This window comes from Podarcis gaigeae, assembly GCF_964106915.1.
Source record: "Podarcis gaigeae genome assembly, chromosome: 12".
NCBI classification, from domain to species: domain Eukaryota; kingdom Metazoa; phylum Chordata; class Lepidosauria; order Squamata; family Lacertidae; genus Podarcis; species Podarcis gaigeae.
Genome location: NC_139688.1, coordinates 20,947,827 through 20,969,443, shown reverse-complemented (window position 1 = coordinate 20,969,443; position 21,617 = coordinate 20,947,827). Strand labels below are relative to the sequence as shown.

The following is a 21,617-nucleotide window of genomic DNA, read 5'->3' as shown; positions in this document are numbered from 1 at the left end:
AGGTACAAGACAAGTGCAGCAGCATGAACAAAGACATATGTAGGAGATGGCTGGTGTGGAAGCCTGCAGGAATGAGTTACTACTTTCATTCACACTACAAATTACCACCACCAAGCTTTCTCTGCAATGATTTGTGGCAACAGAGATGGGTTGAAATGGAAACTGAACTTTGAAATCTAAATCTGATCAGATCTCCTATCAGCCCAGAGAGCCAGTAAGCCAGGGGTGGGGAATATCAGACTCAGAAACCAAATGCAGCCCTCCAGGCCTCCCTATATATCCTTCTGAACTCTTACCAGGTCACACCTCTCTCCCCAGAGAGAGCCTTGCTGAACTGCTTTCCCCTAGCTGCTGAAATATATCTCTGAACCGCAATAATTTCTACTGCCTGGTGGTCATTGTTCCTCTGGTCACTCCTGTGCATACACAACCTGACTGCCTGTCTCCAGGCACTGCAGTTCTCTGCAAGGGATTCCCACACAAAATTGCCAGCCTTCATGTCACATTTGCAGACATCTTTATATGGCATCTTCCATTCTGTGGTCATGACCAAGCCAGGGTTGATATCACTGAGACAGAAGTGTGAACATAATGGGAATTGGGGCCTGGAAGAGTACATCTTTGTTTGAGATTCTGTCCTGCCATGTGATGTCCAAAATCATCCTGATGCAGCTTATTTGGAAAGTGTTGAGGCATCGCTCCTGGAAGGGTATAAGTTGACTACAACTCACTTCGATAAAGCAGCATGCTTAATATGTAAGCATGGTCAATCTTAATCTTGGTATTAGCCATTGCATTACATTTTCCCATACCCTTCTGGAGAGGCAAGCCAATGCCATAGCTGCCTTACCAATACGTCTGTTCAGCTCAGTGTCAATGAAAAGGTTGCTGGTCATAATGGAGCACAAATTTTGTACACCACTCATATTTATTAGCACCTCATCAATTTCCTACATTTCCTACCCCATTCCGAGAGACACTCATAGCCTTTCCTCCAACATGCAGAAATGTTATTTCAAAGTCCCCCTTATTAGTGTATAATTTGTGCACAACTGTGCAATGACACCGGCTCATATTTTTGAGTGTCAGGTATGATTTTATTGTTACTGGGTTTTTTTAAAAAACAACAACAACTTACCAGCGGTTCTCTATTTTTCACTAGCCTGATTATTTTCACAGAGTCTTCATCATCATCAATATCATCAGGCATGGGAGGGAGCACTGGGTCGTAGTTCTTTTGAGCAACAGTATCATGCACAGAAAGCAAAGCCTGAAAAAAATCATATAAAAAACCCCAATTCACAATTGGACCTTGATAAAATGGAAGTTTAACACTTATGCAGTTTTGCTATTACTATTGCAGGGCTCACATCTGACCATTTGTCTGGTGCTACGTTCTTGTCTCAGCCTATGGACAGTACTTTCTTTCTTAACTGGAAGTGTGAATAGTACAGTAGTGAAGTACTTGTCTGCTTAAGTTACTACTGGAGTAAGCTACACCTATTTGAAAAGAAAGTGGAAACACACTCTGAAACTGTTTGAACATAGCAGGGAGAGAGCAAAAGAATATTTGTTACATCTTTTCCTTCATTTGGTTTGGAGGACACCTTTTATTAAAGTTGGCAAAACTATAATACAATTGTAAATTCCTTAGGCATGAATAAAGAGGAAGTTATCCCATGCAAGCTGAAGTCTTTAATCTTTTCATTTTCTTTCCATGAACAAAGACTGTGTGTACCTTACAACTTGTCTTTACATCAGAGGATGCTATTGGAAAATCTTCTACATTTCCAGTTTCACAATCTAAAAGTAAGATCATATTCACACAGGCAGCTCTGGAAAAGTTATTTTGTTTTAGCTACAATTCTATGTGTATGATTCATTAATATAAACATGTTCCATATTTAGAACTTTAAAGGAGGTATGATTCAAATTCCTATACTACCTAAATATAAATATTGATGTTCAACTAAATTCTTAGACATGATCTAGCTGGAGATGAGTACTGAGAAACCTTGCCATGTCTAGATGTGGTACAATATTTTTCAGATTAAAGCATTGATCATTTATCATTTCACAATGCATAGCTCTGTAAAGAAGAATAATGCAGTTGGTAGAGCATGAGACTCTTAATCTCATGGTAATAGGTTCAAGCCCCACTTTTGGGCAAAGGATTCCAGCACTGCAGGGGGTTGGACTAGAAGACCCTTATTGTCCCTTCCAAACTCTACAATTCTCTGAAACATTTAAAATGCCTGTTCCTAATTCTAATTCAGAAGTTTACAAAGTGGGGATGATCACAATAACTCCACTCCAATGCTATTACTTGCTCCTGATACTGTCAAAAGAATACTGATTAGGGGTATTAAAATGCCACTAGTGTAACTCAGCTGCATATTTATATTTGTATATATATTATTTGAAATCATATTAGGCTATTTTCTCCTTTAACTATTTCAGTTTTATTGTTGCATGTAACTTCCTGTAACAAAAAAAAAGGCAATTTCCCATCCTGAAAATATTTTGAACGTTTTACATCCACCAGTCAGAACTGTTAGTCATACAGAGATGGTCAACACAAAAGTAGTGACTTTTTGCCTTTTTACACTCCTGCTTCCTCTTGCTCAGGGCTAGTAACCTAAGGATATACTTTGGATTGTCTAGCTATTCTTAAAGTTCACACTTCATGCCATCTGTTTAAAATTCTTCCCGACTGCACCTCTTGCCACCATTTTACTAATTCAGTTTTCCATTCTTTCAGAAGGATAAAAATGAGTTTTTCAATCATCAGGAGCTTTGGGTAGTGTCCAATGAAATTATCCCCGAAGCACAAGGATCTCTGTCTGTGCAGGAAGACTTCCCCTCTTTCTCTCTTCTCCCCAACCCCAAGCTGCTCTGAGGGTTCTCAGATTTGAAGGGGGAGGGGGAGCAGCCCTGTTGCACAGGTAGAGGCCATTGTGCTAATGGGACAACTGCATCTGATAGAATCCTTTGTCCTTTAATTATCAGGTTCCATTTTATAAAACAAAACCAAACCCTAAACAATGACATTGTAGAGCCATTCACAGCGGAAGCAGACATATATGCTGCCATGATCTCTAGTCAGAAAATTTCTGCAGGCTTGTAAATTGCTTCAAGGAGAAAACAAGCATTTTGGTTACTTGTAGTTGTTTTGCTCTGGTTGTATGCAAATTGTATCTGCAATTATGATATTATATAAAATAAAAAGGACACCTGAATCTGTAACAGATATAAATGTTGCAATAAAGGGAACATCATTTTTGCTGCTCCATCTAAATGATCTGTACATAGTTCAGGGTTAATTTCTTAAAATAAAACATCCAAGAGGAAAATTATGTCATTTTCTTTTTCCTTCCTGAGTGATCTGAGATAGATATTTGATTTGTTTTCTGGCTTTACAGTTTTCAAAGAGACAGATCTGTTGCTCGATTTATGTGCGCAGATTTTCAAATTCACTCATAGCAACCCGACACACCATGAGTACCCAGTTATTTATGTATAAATAAATATGACATAAGAAGCTTATGTTTTACTCCACAAATGGCAATTCATATACCAAACTGAGACAGGTCAAAACAGTGTACGTCATTTCATACAACATCTTTTTATATATAATGGTAGAACACTTAAGGAGCTGAAGTGCAAAGCTAATCAAAGGCAGGAGCAGTTCTCCCACTAGCAGACCACTGATCCTGGGAAGACCAATGCAACTTCCACTTTATCGACACTCGTGACAACCTCCAGGCAGGTATGCACCAGCCTCATTAACAACCAGATCCAGAAATCCACAAGCATTTCAATAGACTTTGCGTATGAGCTCAGCAACCACAAATAATTGGTTTTGCAGCAGGTTAGACTGTGATCACTTCTATCCTTGCCAACTACTGCATCAGGGCCATAGGCTTCTTTGGTATTAAGCAGTACAGCCAAAGTGTATTTTACACGAATAATGTTTCTATTTTAGTTGCTTCCTATGAAAGTGTAATATCTTTGTTTCAAATAAGGATATGATTAACAAATATGTCATGGAACATTCTGCTTTGGCCTGTAATTAATGCTTATAATAATCTACCCAAAGTTTCTTATGAATCCACTGAAGCCAAAAAGAAACCACTGAGGGGGAGACAAGCCAATAGTGTAATAGTATTTTCCTGGCTTGGAGCAAAAACTTGTAATTAACCATGAAGCTCATCCAGCAAAGGATGGCATGCATTTTGAAATCCACTAGATTCTTTGGCTTAGATGTCATTCTGTGAAGGTATGGTTTATTTGGAATTTTAATCCCAGTTCATATTGATTACCCAGGATTCACTTAGGGCACACAAAAATACCGCCCCCCCCCCAATACATTTCCCAACAATTTGCCCAATTAACTTGCTTCCACCCCAAACACTGTTTAAGATATTCAGGCAATTAATTTAGATAAATTTCCCAGGGTGGTGAGTTGCAAGAGGATAAAGGGCCTTTGGAAATATGTTTATCTGCAACTCCTAGCAAGTGATTTCAGGATAAATAATTGCAATTTACAGAGGCAATAGAACTGCACCCTCTCTATTTCTACTTATCAAAAGCCAAAAGTGTTACTATATGGCTCCAGGCAACAAAGAGTTCTACACTGTGCAGTAGCTGCCAAATACACCTCTGTGTGTCTCTGCTGACCCTATTGTGACAATTCTTAAAGAAGGAGACTCAGTTTAGCTTCTGGATGCCTCATATATGCAAAACAACTGCATTTTCTTTCCATGGAAGCATGCACAGGATTGTATGGAATGGATTCTGTGTAAACCAGCTTCTACTGGGATACAGCCTGCAGCAGCTATCTCTGTGACTGCAGTGGTTGTAAGAGCTGCCCCATTCTTAGAAATGGCAGGTGCAAGTAATATCAGCACACAGTCCTTTGAGGAATATATGGAATTTGATATGCAAAGTAGCTTTGGTGCTTTATTAAAATGTTCATTAAATCTATGCAGAGTGGTAACTGAGAAGGAATTTGCTTTAAAACAAAATTAAACTTGGCACAATTTACACTGAAATTTAACAGAGGTATATCTTTAATCAGTATAAATTTATTGAATGGAAGAACTTGGCTGTTTCCCCAGTTGTTAGTGTGTGTGTGTGTGTACATTACGATAGAAAACTGTATGGAAGAGAGACTGCCTTAAGGTATTATACGCAGCATATGTCTTGCCTTCATACTGAGGCAATGTTAGATCTGTACAACTGTTTATGCCATTTTACTTTCTCTCCCAAGAGTGCCACAGTGGTTTGCCAGCACTCCTTGTTTCTGCACTCCTACAGAAAAAAAGCAGAACAGAGAGTAACAAGTGACAGGAAGAAGCACAAAATGTGTCTTAATGGAATTAGCTACAGATGCAAGCAAGTGGGGGCTATCTGTAATTACATAGTCTGCTGCTACCTGTGTCTTGCAGACAATGGTAACAAGCAAAATATTCATAATAAAAGTTTTCTTTGTCAGCTTATTTCTTATTGGCATATTTGTCATGCAACAAAATTGTGAAGTTGCTTTGACTTAGCTCTCCCCCAAAGGCCTGCTTAGATGCAAGGTAATATTATCTGCTGACGAAGCAACACAGACTTCATTTTTTTCCACCAGAATATCCAACTGCACTCATGCACTTCAATTGTTTTGCAAATATCAATAACTAACCATAATTGTGATAGAGCCCTTTTTAAACTACTTAAGGAAATCCTGCCGTTTTGCATATCCACATGGACTCAATAAATATACAGGAAAATCCTTAGCAGGCTTTGAAAGCTGAGCGAAGCAACCATGTGTTCATTTCAACAGGTGCAAGCAACACATCCTCACCTTGAGATTGGGTTTTGACAGTAGTTTCAACAATTCTCTGATCTCACTGTTTAGTGGTTTGCTCTGCAGCTCTTCAGCCAGCTGCAAAGGGGATTGAAGTGACACAAAGAACATTAGCAAGAGCATTGTTTTACTCAGCGTGTCAGTGACAACCAGGAATCAATCCTGTTCAAGGTTATTACTTTCCAGTGTGTTCAGCATGAAGAAAAACAGACTATCAATCATTACTCTTCATTTTCTGGCCTTTATGCTAAATTCTGGCCAGGTCTTTCAACTGAGTTTGACTAAAGTAATCATATCTGGCACCAGCACACCCAGATCACATTCTGATTTATAGCAATGAGGGCAAATCCCTGCACTTCATCTGAGTGAATGGTCCTTTGCGTGCAGACAAAGGACTGCTTGTAAAAATGACTGGATCAACCATTGACACTGTCTATAAAAAACAGCTTCTGAATGAAGCTTCCAAATTGCCACTGTAGCTATTCTGTTTAGGGCTGGGATAAGGAAGCAGAGTGCCCATATAGTGCTAGTATTCTCAACTTTATCATGTTTACATACACAGGACAAGTAGCTTGTTAAATGTCAGACAAGTTAATCACAGGAACATGGCTTATATTAGGTTACCAGATATAAATGCATTCTAAAGGCTGAAAGATCACCTTCAATAAGAAACCCAATCATATATGGGCTATATCACAAAACACTACCCTGAAAATACAACAGGTTAATCAAATGCCAGGATTACTCAAGTCATCTGAAAATTAGTTTTAGGCTTAACATGTTATGCCTGCTACAGGATTAGAACAGAGATGGGGAATCTAACCCTCCAGATGTTGCTGGGCTATGATTCCCTTCATTCCTGACCACTAATCATGCTGGCTGGGGGTGATGGGAGTTGGGTTCTAAAATCATCTGGAGGTCTACAGGTTCTCCATCCGTGCTTTTGAATAAAGGAAACAAGGACAGGGTATATTTTAAGTTCTCAGGAGGGAGTCTCTCAGTTTGAAACATTCTTGTTCTGAATTTTGCAACACCTCACAATGATGGAACTTCTAGCAACAATGAAAGTGAATCTGCAAAATTGTGTCTATATCTCTACTGGCCTGAAGCAATTCTGTGTATGATTATTGTCAAATAAATTTTTAGAGTGCCGTTACCTACAAGAAATTACAATGGGCAACCACACAGACCATCAATGTATTCTCTATAGATTGTTTACAAAAAACCTGTACTGTACCAAATATTGCCCTTGAGTGTGCTCCCACTGTGTCAAGCATGCATGAGTTTCACTTAAATCAGTTTAACTTGCTTTTTATTCTGCCTACCTCAAGCTCTGTCATAGTTTATACAGGTGTGCACACAATTCATCAGGGCTGTAGAATTCACCATATAATGCAGAAAAGGCAGGCTTGATTTTTATTAATAAAAATTATAGTAGCAGGAAATTAAATACTCTATCAATGCCAACCCGTCTAGATTTTAGTTTTTAGTTATGAAAGTAATTTGGAAAGCTTTAATATATATAAATCTCTGCTTCTTTTTTAAACAGCTATTTTCTGACAACCCCTTCCTATATCTTTCATAAGCCTCATTTCTTTTAGTATTATCAGTCATTTTTCTTATTCTGTCAGCACTTCAGCTATATCATTTATCTTTATTTTTAGAAAACATTCCTCTTGACTATGACTCTCATAACACACCAGAAGCTAACAGCTTCACCTTCAATGTAGACTTCTAACCTGCCATTTTTCTTTTGTGGTACCAAGGCTGAACAAGAGTCTATCTAGATGCTGTGTTATTATAAAAGAAACATGTCTAATAAAAATCAAAACAACATTAGCAATCCTGTGATGACAAATCACTGGAAACCTTTGCACACCCAGCTCACACGGCCCCATTCATATACTGATTCTATACTCTGCTTTCAGACAGTTTGGGGAAATATGGTGCCAATGGTCCCATCAGGGACACTTACATCATCTGCCAAGGCTGATGCGCCATGCAACATGGGCACAGGGCTCTGTTTTTCATAGTAATGCAGCTTTTCATGGATCTAGGAGATAATGGAAGAAAGCAGTTTACTTAGCAGTAGAAGTAGAGTCTGACAACATAAGTTGGCAAGTTAAACATTTGCAAAGAAACAAACTTACAGAAGCATTTAGCAGTGAACATGTAGATATAATTCATCATCAGCTTCTAGTGAAGCACTGAGAGTATGAAGTCAGATGGAAAAAATGTTGAGTATGTAGACAAACCCACAGAAAAGTTAAACATTTGCTATTTCTTTCCCTCTTTTAGGTTTTCTGGATTTATATTTCTCACATATTTCCTTCCTTATCATTTACGCCTTTTCTTTCAATCCATATGCCCCAAACCATTTTTAAGCCAACTCAAAAATGTAGCCATCACCACACCTTAAGGCAACAATATCTATTAATTCATTATCAATTGTATGAAACAGTACTCCCTTTACCTGTCTGAAGCAAAATTTCATTGTATAACCCCAATTTTTTCCTTATCACAAAGACAATCTTAAGAGTGCAATCCTATGCATGTTTACTCATAAGTAAGTCCTACTGTTTTCAATGGAGCCTAATCTCAGGTATATATGCATAAGATTTCATCCTTAATATATTCAGCTGGCTGCCACCAGTGAGGACAACAGATAGGTCATTGCTGGATTATAGTTATAGTAGCACTCAGCACTTCCATCTTCCCATTGTTGCCTTCTATATATTTTACACCAGCGCTTTATACTTAAGGACTTGCGATATAAAAGAAAAAATAATAATTCACATTTAATCATTTTCAATAAACATAGAGTCAAAACTATATGCATGAAATATCTCTGTAGAAAATTCTAAAGATAATTAATAAATATTACATTCTGATAAACAAATGAGAATAAAAAGTACTTGTGATGTATCAACACTTCAGATCTTAGCATCTTGTGTAATTGTTTATTGCCATCCCTTGACTGAAGTGGTGGAATTAGCACTTTGTTCTGTTTTCATTTTTGTTTACAGTAGTATAATAAAACAAAACACAACAGACAGGTACATATAAAACACAATATTTTAAAACTGTCAACTACCTGGCTATACAAAATAAGCAAACATAAAAATGTCTTCATTAACCATACCATCAAAGCTACACGGGGCAAGTTGTTCTTTTTTTTTTTTGTCAGGGGGTCCCTTTACCTTTATTCAATAATAACAATAAAAGCAGTAACAACAACATCATCAACAACAATGTTATTATTTATATCCCACCCATTTTTTTAAAAATATTTTTTATTAAGGATTTTCTTGTTTTACAGAAGTGTAGTGCCTCGTATTTTTTTCCCCTTCTTCTTCTTCCATGTAACGTTTTTACAAATCCGTTTCATTTGTTGAGGCATTAGGGGGAGAAGAAAACAGAAAGAAAAAAGAAAGGGGGGTGGGGAGAGGGAGGATGGATGGGGGTGGGGTCGGGTGGCGGTGTTTCTATTATGTTTAATGTATGTAGAGTTTGGTGTCAGCGTTGCTTGTGTTGTTCACTTGTGTTCCTTTGGTGGTGAGAGAGGTTGGGGTTGGCTTAGGGTGTGATTGTTTGCTTGTGATTGGCTGTGGTGATCTTTGTTTTCGTGTATGAGTGAGGTGGGTGGGTGTTTTGGATCAGGTTAGCCATATTGATTTGTATGCTGTTGGTGGATTATTGTCATTGTCCTGTTGGGCTGTGTATGTGATAAAGGGGAGCCATACCGGGGTGAAGGCGTCTTCTTCTGTTTGTCCCCGTGTCAGTTTCAGTTTATTAGTTAATTTTTCTAGTAGGGCTGTTTCCCATACTATTTGGTACCATTGGTCCATGCTTACTCTTGACAGGTCTCTCCAGTGTCTGGTTATGATGTTTCTGGCTGCTGAGACGGGGCAAGTTGTTCTATAAAAAACACAGTGCACTTAATCTGTACAGTGGAACCTCGGGTTTCGAACGTAATCTGTTCTGGAAGACCGTTTGACTTCTGAAACATTCAAAAACCATGGATCAGTGGGCAGTTGGCAAAATCCACTGAAAAACATGCAGCAGAAGCCATTTGACTTCCAAGGCACATTCAAAAATGAAAGCAATTACTTCTGTGTTTTTGGCGTTCAGGTTCCGAATTGTTCGGCTTCCGGAACGCTCGAAAACCAAGGTTCCACTGTACTAGAAACAAGGTCTTAGTGTTACAGGTCCAGTTCTCTGGAATCAATAACCAGCTGAAATCAGACAGGTGCCTAGAGTGATGATGTTTCGGTGCTTACTGAAAACATTTTTTAAAGGAATTTTTTTCTTGAGGTTTACTCAAGTCTTCTATGGAAGATCAATTTTATATCTGATGAAACTCTTTCATTGTCTTTAAAGTCCGTATGGATGGTTTAATTATTTTAGTTTGTAGCATTGATTTTATCACTCTTGGAACATGTGTGCCTATGTTTTATTTGGTTTTAAACGCCAGGACACCTGTGAGCATCAGGTTGGCAACCCCTGAACTAGTATGGAGTAGACTTTTATCAAGGAAACAAAGGAAGGGCTGTATTTCTGCAGTAATGTAAAGAGGGAAACAACACAACTGAAGCTTGAATCAAAATCTCTGGAGGGAATGGTAGCTTTCAAGGTTGTTGAACTGGTATTCTGAACTTTCTGGATTAACCAGGTACCTTGAGGACTGCTTCCACTTGCTGCTCCAATATCTTCAAGTCAACCCTAGATAACATCTGGAAGGAGGGGAGGCATATACCAGCACTTTCAATCCTTTTTGTTGCTAGCTAAGCATTTTCATCCTCAGCCTAAAGACCTCTAGACATTGAGAAGAAAAGTATGGGTCATTTTCCTGAAGCAAATATAAGTCAGGATCCCCAAAGCAACAACCTCAAGTGAAGCATCTACTGGCATCTTTCAAAATTTGTCTGCTCAACTAGTGAGCTACCTTGTCTCTCTCCACTGACATATTCTGACAACAGATTTTTCCCCTGCTCAGTTCAAAACCTTGTATGCCTTTTAGTGAAGTCACAGGTCTCGTGCCTTCCTGCCTGTTCGTATATACTTTTGTAGATACATTGCTGATATGGATCAGTATATCCTTGTTCTTGTTCTATTCTTGAAATCTGAATGCTCTCAGCTCCAGGTGATGGAACTCCTTGCACTGTGTTGCAATCTACAAAAACCCATCATTAAGACAGAAAAAAATAACTCTCCACTTGCAGCAGACATCAAGCCACAGGACATGGAGAAAAGGATGAGTCATAAATAATCCCTGGTAATTTAGCAAGTCAAAGTTTGCAGACTCTGGGTTAAGGATCTGTGAGGAGGTGTAGCATCACTGACTTCCTTCCCCAATACTCCCTCCAAATCTTCACCAAACTGTACCATAATTAAAACTTATGGTAGCACAAAACTTAACCACAGTTAATTCTAACCAAGGTTTACTATTAATCTTGATTTGAAGCTAGGGTATGAAACAACTTTGAAATTCTAGTTAGCCGCGGTCATTAAAATAATTGTCATTAAAAGGTCATTAAAAATAATTGTACTAACCTTTCACTTTCAACATTAACTAAGAATTATTACCTTTAGTACCATGTTTCAATATGCAAAATGCATATTTAGTTTTATTACTATTTGTTTCTGCCTTCTGCTTCAATATATTTGCTTTACTTACCGACAGTAGATCCAGACAAAGAATATATTTCAAGATCCAAATTAATAGGAAAGTACTATAATGCAGAAAGGCATTCTACTTTTGCCCATTTGAACAGAATAGTTTAAATATGGGCTATAAAACCCCCCTTACTCCTCGCACAGTTTCTTTTCCTTTCCTTTTTTGATATTTCTGAAAGCAACTTTATACTTTGACTTCTTTGTTCCTCACACAACACAATAAAGCAACTATTATTTGAAATTTCAGAGACTTCATTCAAGTGTACTTTTTTGTTCAGTAAGTAAGGAAAGGTTTTGATGACTTTGCTTATAGGAAGGGGTCCCCTTAGTGGGTAGAGGAAATTCACTTTAAAGCCAAACAAGTCACCCTTCCTCCAAGATAAATTTCACTGCCCCTTTTTGAGCCAAACTCCCTGCTCAGCTACTGCAGAAAGAATGTCCAAAATTGGATGAGGTTTTGTTGCGCACTTCAAGCTCAAGTTTCTTAGAACTTGTACACTCTTCAGGACATTTCGAAAGCTGAATTAATCTCTTCCATTTGAGATGAGAACATGACGCTTTAGCAATAAACCTATTTTTATACATGCACTGTACACAGAACACTACTAAACCTTGTCTCCTTTAAAGCCCGAGGTCCCTCAAGAGATCTTTAGTAAAAACAAATTTTTGTTGTTTTTAGTTTTTTAAAAATGAATTTGCTTGAAGACTTCTTCCCTCTTGGAGTACACTGATTCCTTCCATACACACTATTATTGACATAGCATCAAAGCTAGAAATGAATTCTATTTGAATTTTTAACCTTGAAACTTGCACACAAAGGTGCTTTCAACAGCAGCCTGAAGCACACCCATTATGTTATCCTTTATTCTAGGCTACAGCAGATTACTTCTACAATCTCCATTTCAATGAAATCTACAATTGGCTTCATATCGCAATGCTATTTATGTTTGGTCATTAGCAGCAATCATTAGAAAATGAGGAGCAAATGTGAACCCATGGCTGCAATGCATTATGTGTGTGCGAGAGAAGGAGGTAATATATACTTGTCTGCAACGTCCTTTATCTGTGAAAACAAGAGCTACTGGTTTTGTAAAGTTGCCATAACTGGAGAACAAGGGTGCAATGCTATAAACATTAATCCAAATTAATTAAACAATCCAAATGCTAAAAATGTGTTGAAAATTCTCTCTGTGTGTGTGGGTGTAGACGTTTACTACAGCTTAAAAATAGTTACAATTATTTTAACTAGTATCTCACTTTCAAAAACAATGCACAATTTTTGTACAAATTTCAATCCAGCAACTTTGTCCTTAAACATTCCTATTTGAAACAGGATGATTTTTCCCCCTTAAATGGCAATTCGGCACACACCAATGGCAGACATAGCCAACTCCTCAAAGAATATAAAGCCATATTAAAGGTGGTGTGCCTCTTGCATCACATTCAGAAAGGGATGTGTGTGTAAAACGCAACAATTAAAAAACATGTGCATGTAAAATACAGAATTCCACCACACAGATTTTACAATTTCCCGTTCTTCAGCCCCTTGTTAGATGTTAAAACAGAGAACAGACACCACACGTACAGTGCAAACATATCAAAAGTTGACTCAAATGTAAGTTCCATGGATATGAATTATTCCCAGAAAACTAGGTACAGGATAGCAGCCTCATGCCACAATTGGCAGCTGAATTGAGATTTCTGTTTGAAGATAACTTCTAACGACATTGTGCCATCTGCACAGCAAACATGTTCCACAAAGTAGTAGCTATTTTAAAATATTGTGGTTAAGAAAATTTTGTTAACAAGAATGTCAACTATAAATTAAGAGAACATAAACATGAGAACCACATATTTATAACTCAAAAAATAGACCAAATGAAGAGGTCTGTATCTTAAAGATGGTGTGGTGCACTAGGTATAGATATGTAAAGATACATAAGCTACACTGACAGCCTTTTTTGGCTAAAGTTATACATGTCGTAAATGAATAAATAAATTGTCCTTGTACTTCCCTGTATCTTGTTATGCGCCCACGCATAAAGTCAGCTGCAGTTTCACTCCCTGATACAGTTGTACCTTAGAAGCTTGAATGGAATCTGTTCCGGAAGTCAGTTTGACTTCCAAAATGTTCGGAAACCAAGGTGTGGCTTCTGATTGGCTGCAGGAAGCTCCTGCAGCCAATCAGAAGCCATGCCGGACATTCGGGTTCCAAAGAACGTTCGCAAACCGGAACACTCACTTCCAGGTTTGCGGCATTCGGGAGCCTAAACGTTTGACTCACAAGGCGGTCGTCCACCAAGGTACGACTGTATAAGTATCTTTCCAGGGTTACAATCTAATTCTTTGAAGGCAACAACCAGAGAGCAAATGAATGTACATCTTTGGAAGTAGGAAGTGTTCTATTCAAATTGGAGGTCACAGAAATGCTTGATGCTGCAGCACTGAAGAAGCTAAGCAAGTATTAATTAATCTGATCCATCCCTTGAATGGGAAACCACTGGCAGCCCCATCCAAGAACAAAAAAACTTTTTTTTTAAAGTCATCTTTTATCTTTTTGTTCTCAGAGGAATCACAGAAGTAAGTTTTTCAATGCCCATATTCACTGTCGAGTATTAATGATATAAAGGTTGGACTTTGCTTAGCCTTCAGATGAACCCATGTTTACAATATCTAAGAGAAGAAAAGTGAGCCATGATCAAAGAACTGGGATTTCTATATTATCAGTAGCTGTCTATTGAAAAATGTGCATATTACCCTTTTGAAAAATCATTTCTCCTTAAAGGATGAAGCATTCTCCATTCCTATTTCTTTTTGGCTGCATTGCTGCTTCTCTTTGGAACTCTCCCAGCAGCAACTTGGGAGTTGGCTAAAGCTACAGCTGATCCAAAAATATTTTTCTAGATTTTTAACATTTCTGCCACTGATGGATTCCGGGGAATCACCAGAAAGTATGTCACACGTCCCTCTGATTTGCATAGTCCTGCTGGCCAAACATATGTTATAAAATCACTTTAGATTGATATTTTCTTGCTAATTAATACAAATATTCTCTCCTACTTTTCTTTATCACTCAAAATGGCCAGCTTTAGCTGTTGTTACATTTTATTTTATGTTATGTTAGGATAGAAAATTGATAAATAGCAGATAAAAGAGAAAATGCTGGTGGTCTTGTCAGATGTTTATTAATAAAATGTTGTAAGTTATTCAGTTATTTGTTATATGGACTTCAAAACAGAGCAGCAAGGTGACCAAATTTGAGGATAACACCCAATTATGTAAGGTGGTGAAATCCCAAACAGACTGTGAAGATCCCCAACCAGATGCCTAAAAATTAGGTGACTCAACCTTACTTACTAATTTGTTACCCAATGTCTAAGTTGCATATTGGAGCAATAAATAAATAAATCCCAACTTCACATATAAAATGATGGAAGAACTAGCAGTGACTAACCAGGACAGAGGCCCTGTCATCACAGTAGAGAACTTTAACTGTAGGATTTTTATATATAAAAAAATAATAATCTAGTTTTATGCCAGAAGTAACTAGGAAAGCAACTGAAACCATAATGGCTCTATCTGGAATGCTATCTATAATTCTGGTTGCTTCATCTCAAAAAGAACAATGAAAGAGCTGGAAAAGGGCAGCCAAAATTATCAAGAGATTGGAATAACTTTCCCACGAGGAAAGGCCAAAGTTTAAGGCTTTTTAGTTTAGAAAACTATATATCCCCCAATGAAGTTAATAGCAATAGATTCAGAACAGACAAAACCAAGTACTTCAAACAATGCATAATTAAAGGAATTAGCTGCCCTAAAATGGCCCCTGGCTTAGAGTCAAATTAAAGCAGGAACTGTGGCACAATCTAAAATAAAAAGCTACTACATTGTGTTCAGTGTATGTAACATAACTTGCATAAATAAAGGTAAAAGACCAACTAAACAACATCTATCAAAAAAATATTCAGAAGATATAACACTGGTTGAAAGAAAACACACCATTTTGGCTGTTCAGGATTTTCAATTCCATCTATTTTCTCAACTGGCATTGGGTTATATCCTGGGATTATATATCAACCTAGACAGGCAAATACAAATATGCTAACTACACCTTTGCATTTAATGCACCTGTTTTAAATGTAAATAGCAGCCATGGGAAGATGTCTAATATTATTGGGATCACGGGAGGCAGTGAGCAGGGAGTTTAATCTCTCCTCCCTTCCTGTGGTCCTTAAAGAAATCATTCCCCCAAATCTTACATTTGCAACTAGTCATTTTATGTCATCTAGTTTGGTGCAAAGGAGGATTTTTAAAAGGATTAGACAAATCCATGGACTCTCAGCATGATGCTCCAATCAAAGCAAGCAACCACTGAAGTTTGTATAAACTAAGGTTTTCAATTATCTTCCAGGTAAGCCTCATATGCTATCTACATATTATATATTGTATTATATCTGTCTAGTTGGGAGATTCTGTGGCCCTCCAAATGTAATTAGATTCTAACATACTGAGGGCCACAAGTTCCCCATTCCCAGTCTAGCCTTAGGTCTGGGATAGCCAGCCTGGTGCTCCCTTTAACATTGATAGACTACAGCTCTCATTACCCTTGACTATTGGGGAGATAGAAGCTGGAGTCCAACAATACCTGGAAAGCTCCATGTTGGCTACCCCCACTCTAAGTGATGAAAATAGGGTTGAGTCATCCAACCAGGAGAAGTTGTAGGGAAATGCTCCTAGACATCTCCATAACTTGGAGAAGCAGCTACATATGTAAAATAACCCAAAGGCTAAAAACCCGAGTAGTGATTCAGAAGCCAAGTACACCCTATTTTTGTGATGTTGCAAATGATTATGGGCACATTTCTTTTGGCGGGAATGCAGCCACAAATGTGTTAAGGGACTGCAACAGAGTTAAATAAAAGCCTTTTCCTTTCCTCTGGGAAAGGAACCTTTTATTCCTGGAATGGGAAGCCAGTGTACTTCCCACTTTCCCATACAGTCCCTCCTCTCCTACCCAGAGGCCCAGCCAACAATGTATTACAAGTTCAAATTATAGGACTTGCCTTTTGCAAGTGGCTTTTAATGTTAGCTCTCTGTGAAATCGTAATACTAGTGGCATGATTGCAATGATGGACATTAAAACTGTAAAGTATTTTGTAAATTAGAAAGTACTATATACATGAATATTTACCATTTTTCTCTGGACACATCCATGAATTACTCTACCAAGTTTATTTTATCATGATCTACTTGAATATATTTATATGCTGAACACAATTTTCAATGGATGCAAGCCAATTAAAGAGTCTTACTAGAATTTCAGTTGACTTTGTTAAAGGAAATTATTTTAAATTAATGTGGCTACTGAACTGTTGCCATCTTTTACCTCAAAAATATATCCCGTCTAATTTTTGCTGTGAACATTTGTTTGTTTAAGCTAAACTCCAGGCCTTGAATGTTGACCATGAAGGAGTCTCAGATTTCCTGCTACTATTTCGTGCTACCTCATTCTAAACAAGGGCAAACATCATATGTTTGTTACATTAGTGTATACTGCCAAAACATCACTATTAAATGAAATCATCTCTGTATTTTGGGTAGAATCCTTTTAACAACTTCCACCCCTCACAGAAGCACTGAGTTGAAACAAGGCTGTTTTGTTTTCACAAAGAAACAGTTTGATTCCTGGTTTACTAGAGGCTGCTCAAAATGTTTTTCCATAAGCGCTTCTACAAAAGAATGAACATTTAAGTGTGGTTTACCTTTACCAGTGAATGAAGGCTTTTTTCACCAAACATATCCCAGAGGAAGGTCAGGTCTTCCTGGCTGTCCACATGTGGCTGCAGCTGGGCTGGCAATGAAGCCAGCAGCTCATACAAACCTATAAAGTGAAAATAAAACACAAAGTGAAAGCTAAGGGTGATCTCATTAATTTCACTTAACCCTCCTGTGTACCTTGCAGCCTACACCATTTTATATTAAGCAAGTAGTGGGACTGGAAGTAGCCAGCAAAACATTAACGAACCAGAAACAGAAGTTTGGTTTAAAAAGTAGTTACTAACAGGGTACTTTTTACTTTATTAACAGTTGCTAAAGCTTCTATAGCAATATATTTACTTAACACTGTACCAAGAATTCATAAAGCTTTTTGGAAAGGGACAAAACCCAGAAACACATGCATTCCTTTGCTTAATCGTTATTCCATTTCCCTTGATGTTAGAGTGAAATGAGTCATGAATAGGAAAAACATCCTTATAAGAACAGAAAATGGATAGGGTGGTCCATTAAAAAGAGTTTGTGGTTTCTCTAAATACTTCTCACCAATACATTGCTTTTTTAAAAAAAAAATCTTGGGTGTAATAGATGCACAAAAATGAATACTTCATTGCTAGCTATTCAGGAGTCAATTCTTTGAGCAAAATCCTTGTACGATTAAGTTATATTTTGTTAAAGAGAGAGTGCATGCATAGGATTTATCCAGGCTTCTCCACAGGGATTAAAGCAATGGCTGCTCCCAGTTATTTGTGGCACATCTCAGAGCAATTTCCCAGGGGCAGACAGTAGCACAGTGTTTTCACAGTAGCATACAGCATAAAACCATCCATCATGCTGCTGTCCAAGAAACATAGCAACATGACTTGCAGCAGCCTTCCCAGAGGAGGTAACCTAGCATGATCAGGTATCAATCCATAGCATATGTTTAGTTTTTCCAGTGGGATTTTTTTTGGGGGGGTTAAGACGACACAAGTCTCTCCCTGCCATAGTCTTTGAAAACACTGATAACCTCCTGGCTAACCCACCATAGTATGACACTACTATGATTTTTATTCTATTGCTGCAATCCTGACTAGACTTCCTAGGAAGTAAGCTTCACTGAACTTTTCTGAGTAAAAATGTTTATAATCAGACCAAGGGCTGTTGCATCACAAGAACAGCTTTCCAAAACAATTTCCATTCAAGCATATTCTGTAAAGCTACTTAGTAATCTATCAATGTGATGATTATATCCTTCGTTCTCATATTTTAAGTCACTGCTACTGCATGATCTTTGGAGGCATCGTATGCCTCTTCTAAAATTAAATACAGCACCTTGGGGGACTGATTTAATGTTTTCCCCTCTTTCCTGGCATTACTTAAAGTATGCTGGAAAAAAACATTCTTTCCAGACATCATTTTCTATGGGCTTTTGGGAGGCAATGTTCATATTTCAAATCTTGCTTTATTTTATACCTACTCTCATTTATAGTATTTCTTAAACATAAAAACAGGGTAACACTAAAATCACTACAATTTTTCCTAGTATAAAAAGCACTGAACTTATACGAAACAACACCTTGTATCAGGGGCTGTACTCACACAGAGAGATCACAAGTTAAAGGCTTGGTTCAGTAGTTGGATTAACAGAAGCAAAGCACCTAGTTGATAAGATTTATATACAGCAGAGGCTGTCTGAACATTTATCAAAATGAATATGGTACATAGTTTTAAGGAGTATTGTCCAGATCTCTTTCCATCCCATTTTTAAAGAAGAGATTTAATGTAAATATTAAACACTTTATCAAAACAGGACTGTAAGAGAGAAATTATGCTGCTGAAACAGGAATAGAAAGTGAATGAAAAATTAGCCCAACACTTCTAAAAACCAATAATTTGGGATTCCACAGTAAGTAGAAAATTATAACCATTTATATAAAACAAAATTTTTAAATAGTCCCATTTCCATTTCTCACTGATTTGTTTTTATACTTAATATGACCCAGAGCCTTCATCACAAAAGATTAGTAGAGTTAAGAGAAAAAGTGAAGAGATATTTGGTGGTCACTTAAGGCAAGATGGTGGCAAGTTTTCAACAGCTTTGCACATGCACTGTCCTTGCTCAAAAAGCAGCAGCTGGTGTGGTGAAGCCTAGAGTGGTTTTCCCCAAACCAATGTTGCTGCAGCTTAACTTAACAGGGTAGAACTATAGAAAGTACGGGCTCCACAAATACACCAGAGGAGTTCACATAGCACTCCTGCTAGTGTGTCTGCATAATCTCTGCTGCTCCATTCAAATAAGCTACAGCAATACTGGCATCGCCCCACTACGTGGACTGTTACAGCTCAAAAGCAGACTGAAATAGCTACATGAGCTGTTTTTGAACTTTCAGGCATGTTTTACCTATTGCCTTATCTCCTCTGGAACTACTGTGTTTTGAAAATATTGGGGCATGTTCTTATGTACATATTTAACTCAGAAAGTGCATATGCTAGGCCTGTTGGACATCATTGCTGCCCTACATGACTGAAAAATGCATTCTAGAAGACACCCAAACACCATGCTGCAACTGAACATTGCACAAAATGATTAGGGAAGCTTGTTTTTGTTATTAGAGATGTTCTCAAAAAGGGATTACACAGTTCTCTGAAGAAATGATGATCTATTGAATGCCTTTGTTAATGTGAGGAAAGGAATGTGATTTTCACTGATTTTACTTCCCCCCCACCCCCATTTTACATGTACAGTGGTACCTCAGGTTAAGTATTTAATTCGTTCTGGAGGTCTGTTCTTAACCTGAAACTGTTATTAACCTGAAGCACCACTTTAGCTAATGGGGCTTCCTGCTGCTGCTGCGCCGCTGGAGCCTGATTTCTGTTCTCATCCTGAAGCAAAGTTATTAACCCGAGGTACTATTTCTGGGTTAGCGAAGTCTGTAACCTGAAGCGTATGTAACCCGAGGTACCACTGTATTTAGTAAACAAAGCTAAAAACTTTGAAACTGCCAATTCTGCTTAATATTGCATTTTCATTTGGCATCCATTCATTGCTACTAAGGAACTTATTTTGTGTGTGTGTGTGCATGTGCGCGAACACTCACGTGTAAAAATGAAGCCCTTGAACATTTTACAACCTATATAACTGGCCATCATTCTGAAATATCGGTTCATACTAGACTAGTACTATTTTAGATTCAAAATGATAAACTTTCACATATATTAACATCATCTTGGTCTTCAAACTGAACTTCCAATTTCTAATACATGAGGAAAACTAAGTGCTTTGTTCCGGCACCAAATATTGGAAAGGCGATCACCAAGTGTTAAGAGAAGTAGAGGAGGCCTTCTTGGTGGTTTGACTGCCCTCCAAAGTTCAAGGGGGTTGTCCAGGAGAGGGCAATCTCTGTGGCAGCCTATAAATTGTGGAATTCCCTCCCACAGAGGTGCATCTAGCACCTTCATTATGTAATTTCCATCACATGCTGAAGATGCAGCTATTTACCCTGGTCTTTAACACCTGAGCTTTAAAAATAGTGAAGATTAAGAAATAATAATAATAATAATATTACACCCAACTTCACTTCCACTTAAGTTGAGCTGCATCTCCCTTGTCTCCAGGCCTGATGAAAATCTTTGGAAACGCTAGATGGAAATGGGGTATGGAAGAGCATTTCCCAGCTATTACACTTGTAGTTGAATTATACACAGGCGAAGTTTCATCTTACTTGTTCAAAGTTTATTATGTATATATGTTTATATATAGTGACTGCTTATTTGAAACACCTGGCCATCTGATTGAAGAGCAGGGTAGTGGTATGCATTTTTAATCCAGGTTTCGATTTATACAGCACTTTGTTCATGAAGCTCACTTAACAGAATTACAAGTTCAAAACCTATTACATAGTTTTTCCATGAATGAAAGCCTACTTTATCTGGGACTGATATTTAGATCAATCCAACATTCCTAACAATGCCTGATCCAAAAGTCTTTGGAAGACTTCTGAGAAGTGGATGGAATGAACGATTCCAAAACTATAGGTTGTTCATGGAAGTAGTTTCACAAGGTAAACTGCCTTAAAGGAGGCCCCTGAGGATAAAAATCTAGTAACAATTATTGTAGCATGGACTTGTAAACAGTGTCTACAGTACATCCGTGGTACTGCTTTCCTAAACTTTATTAATTTTATTGAATACATGGATACATTGTCATAGCAGTGATTTTATTTTTAAAAGACCTGAAAAATGTAATAAAATAATTCTTACAAATAATGGAAAATGAACAGCACACAACTTTTTCCAATTCTAGAGAGCAGTTTCCGTTACTATTATTTTC

At 37.7% G+C, this 21,617-nt stretch overlaps 1 protein-coding gene across 20 annotated transcripts in view; it reads right to left on the bottom strand.

Annotated features, from left to right (window-relative positions):
* MPP7 (MAGUK p55 scaffold protein 7) overlaps positions 1-21,617 on the bottom strand; it is an 85,083-nt gene that overhangs the window by 30,869 nt on the left and 32,597 nt on the right. For 12 of the 20 annotated variants that reach the window (XM_083704931.1, XM_083704925.1, XM_083704932.1 and 9 more), the window contains exons 3-6: positions 17,293-17,411; positions 7,830-7,907; positions 5,852-5,932; positions 1,139-1,270 (exon numbers count right to left, since the gene is read on the bottom strand). In XM_083704931.1, the coding sequence (XP_083561057.1) occupies positions 1,139-1,270; positions 5,852-5,932; positions 7,830-7,907; positions 17,293-17,411 (410 nt within the window). The remainder of the gene's footprint in view (positions 1-1,138; positions 1,271-5,851; positions 5,933-7,829; positions 7,908-17,292; positions 17,412-21,617) is intronic. The other 8 variants (XM_083704919.1, XM_083704930.1, XM_083704937.1 and 5 more) reach the window with 1 other exon arrangement.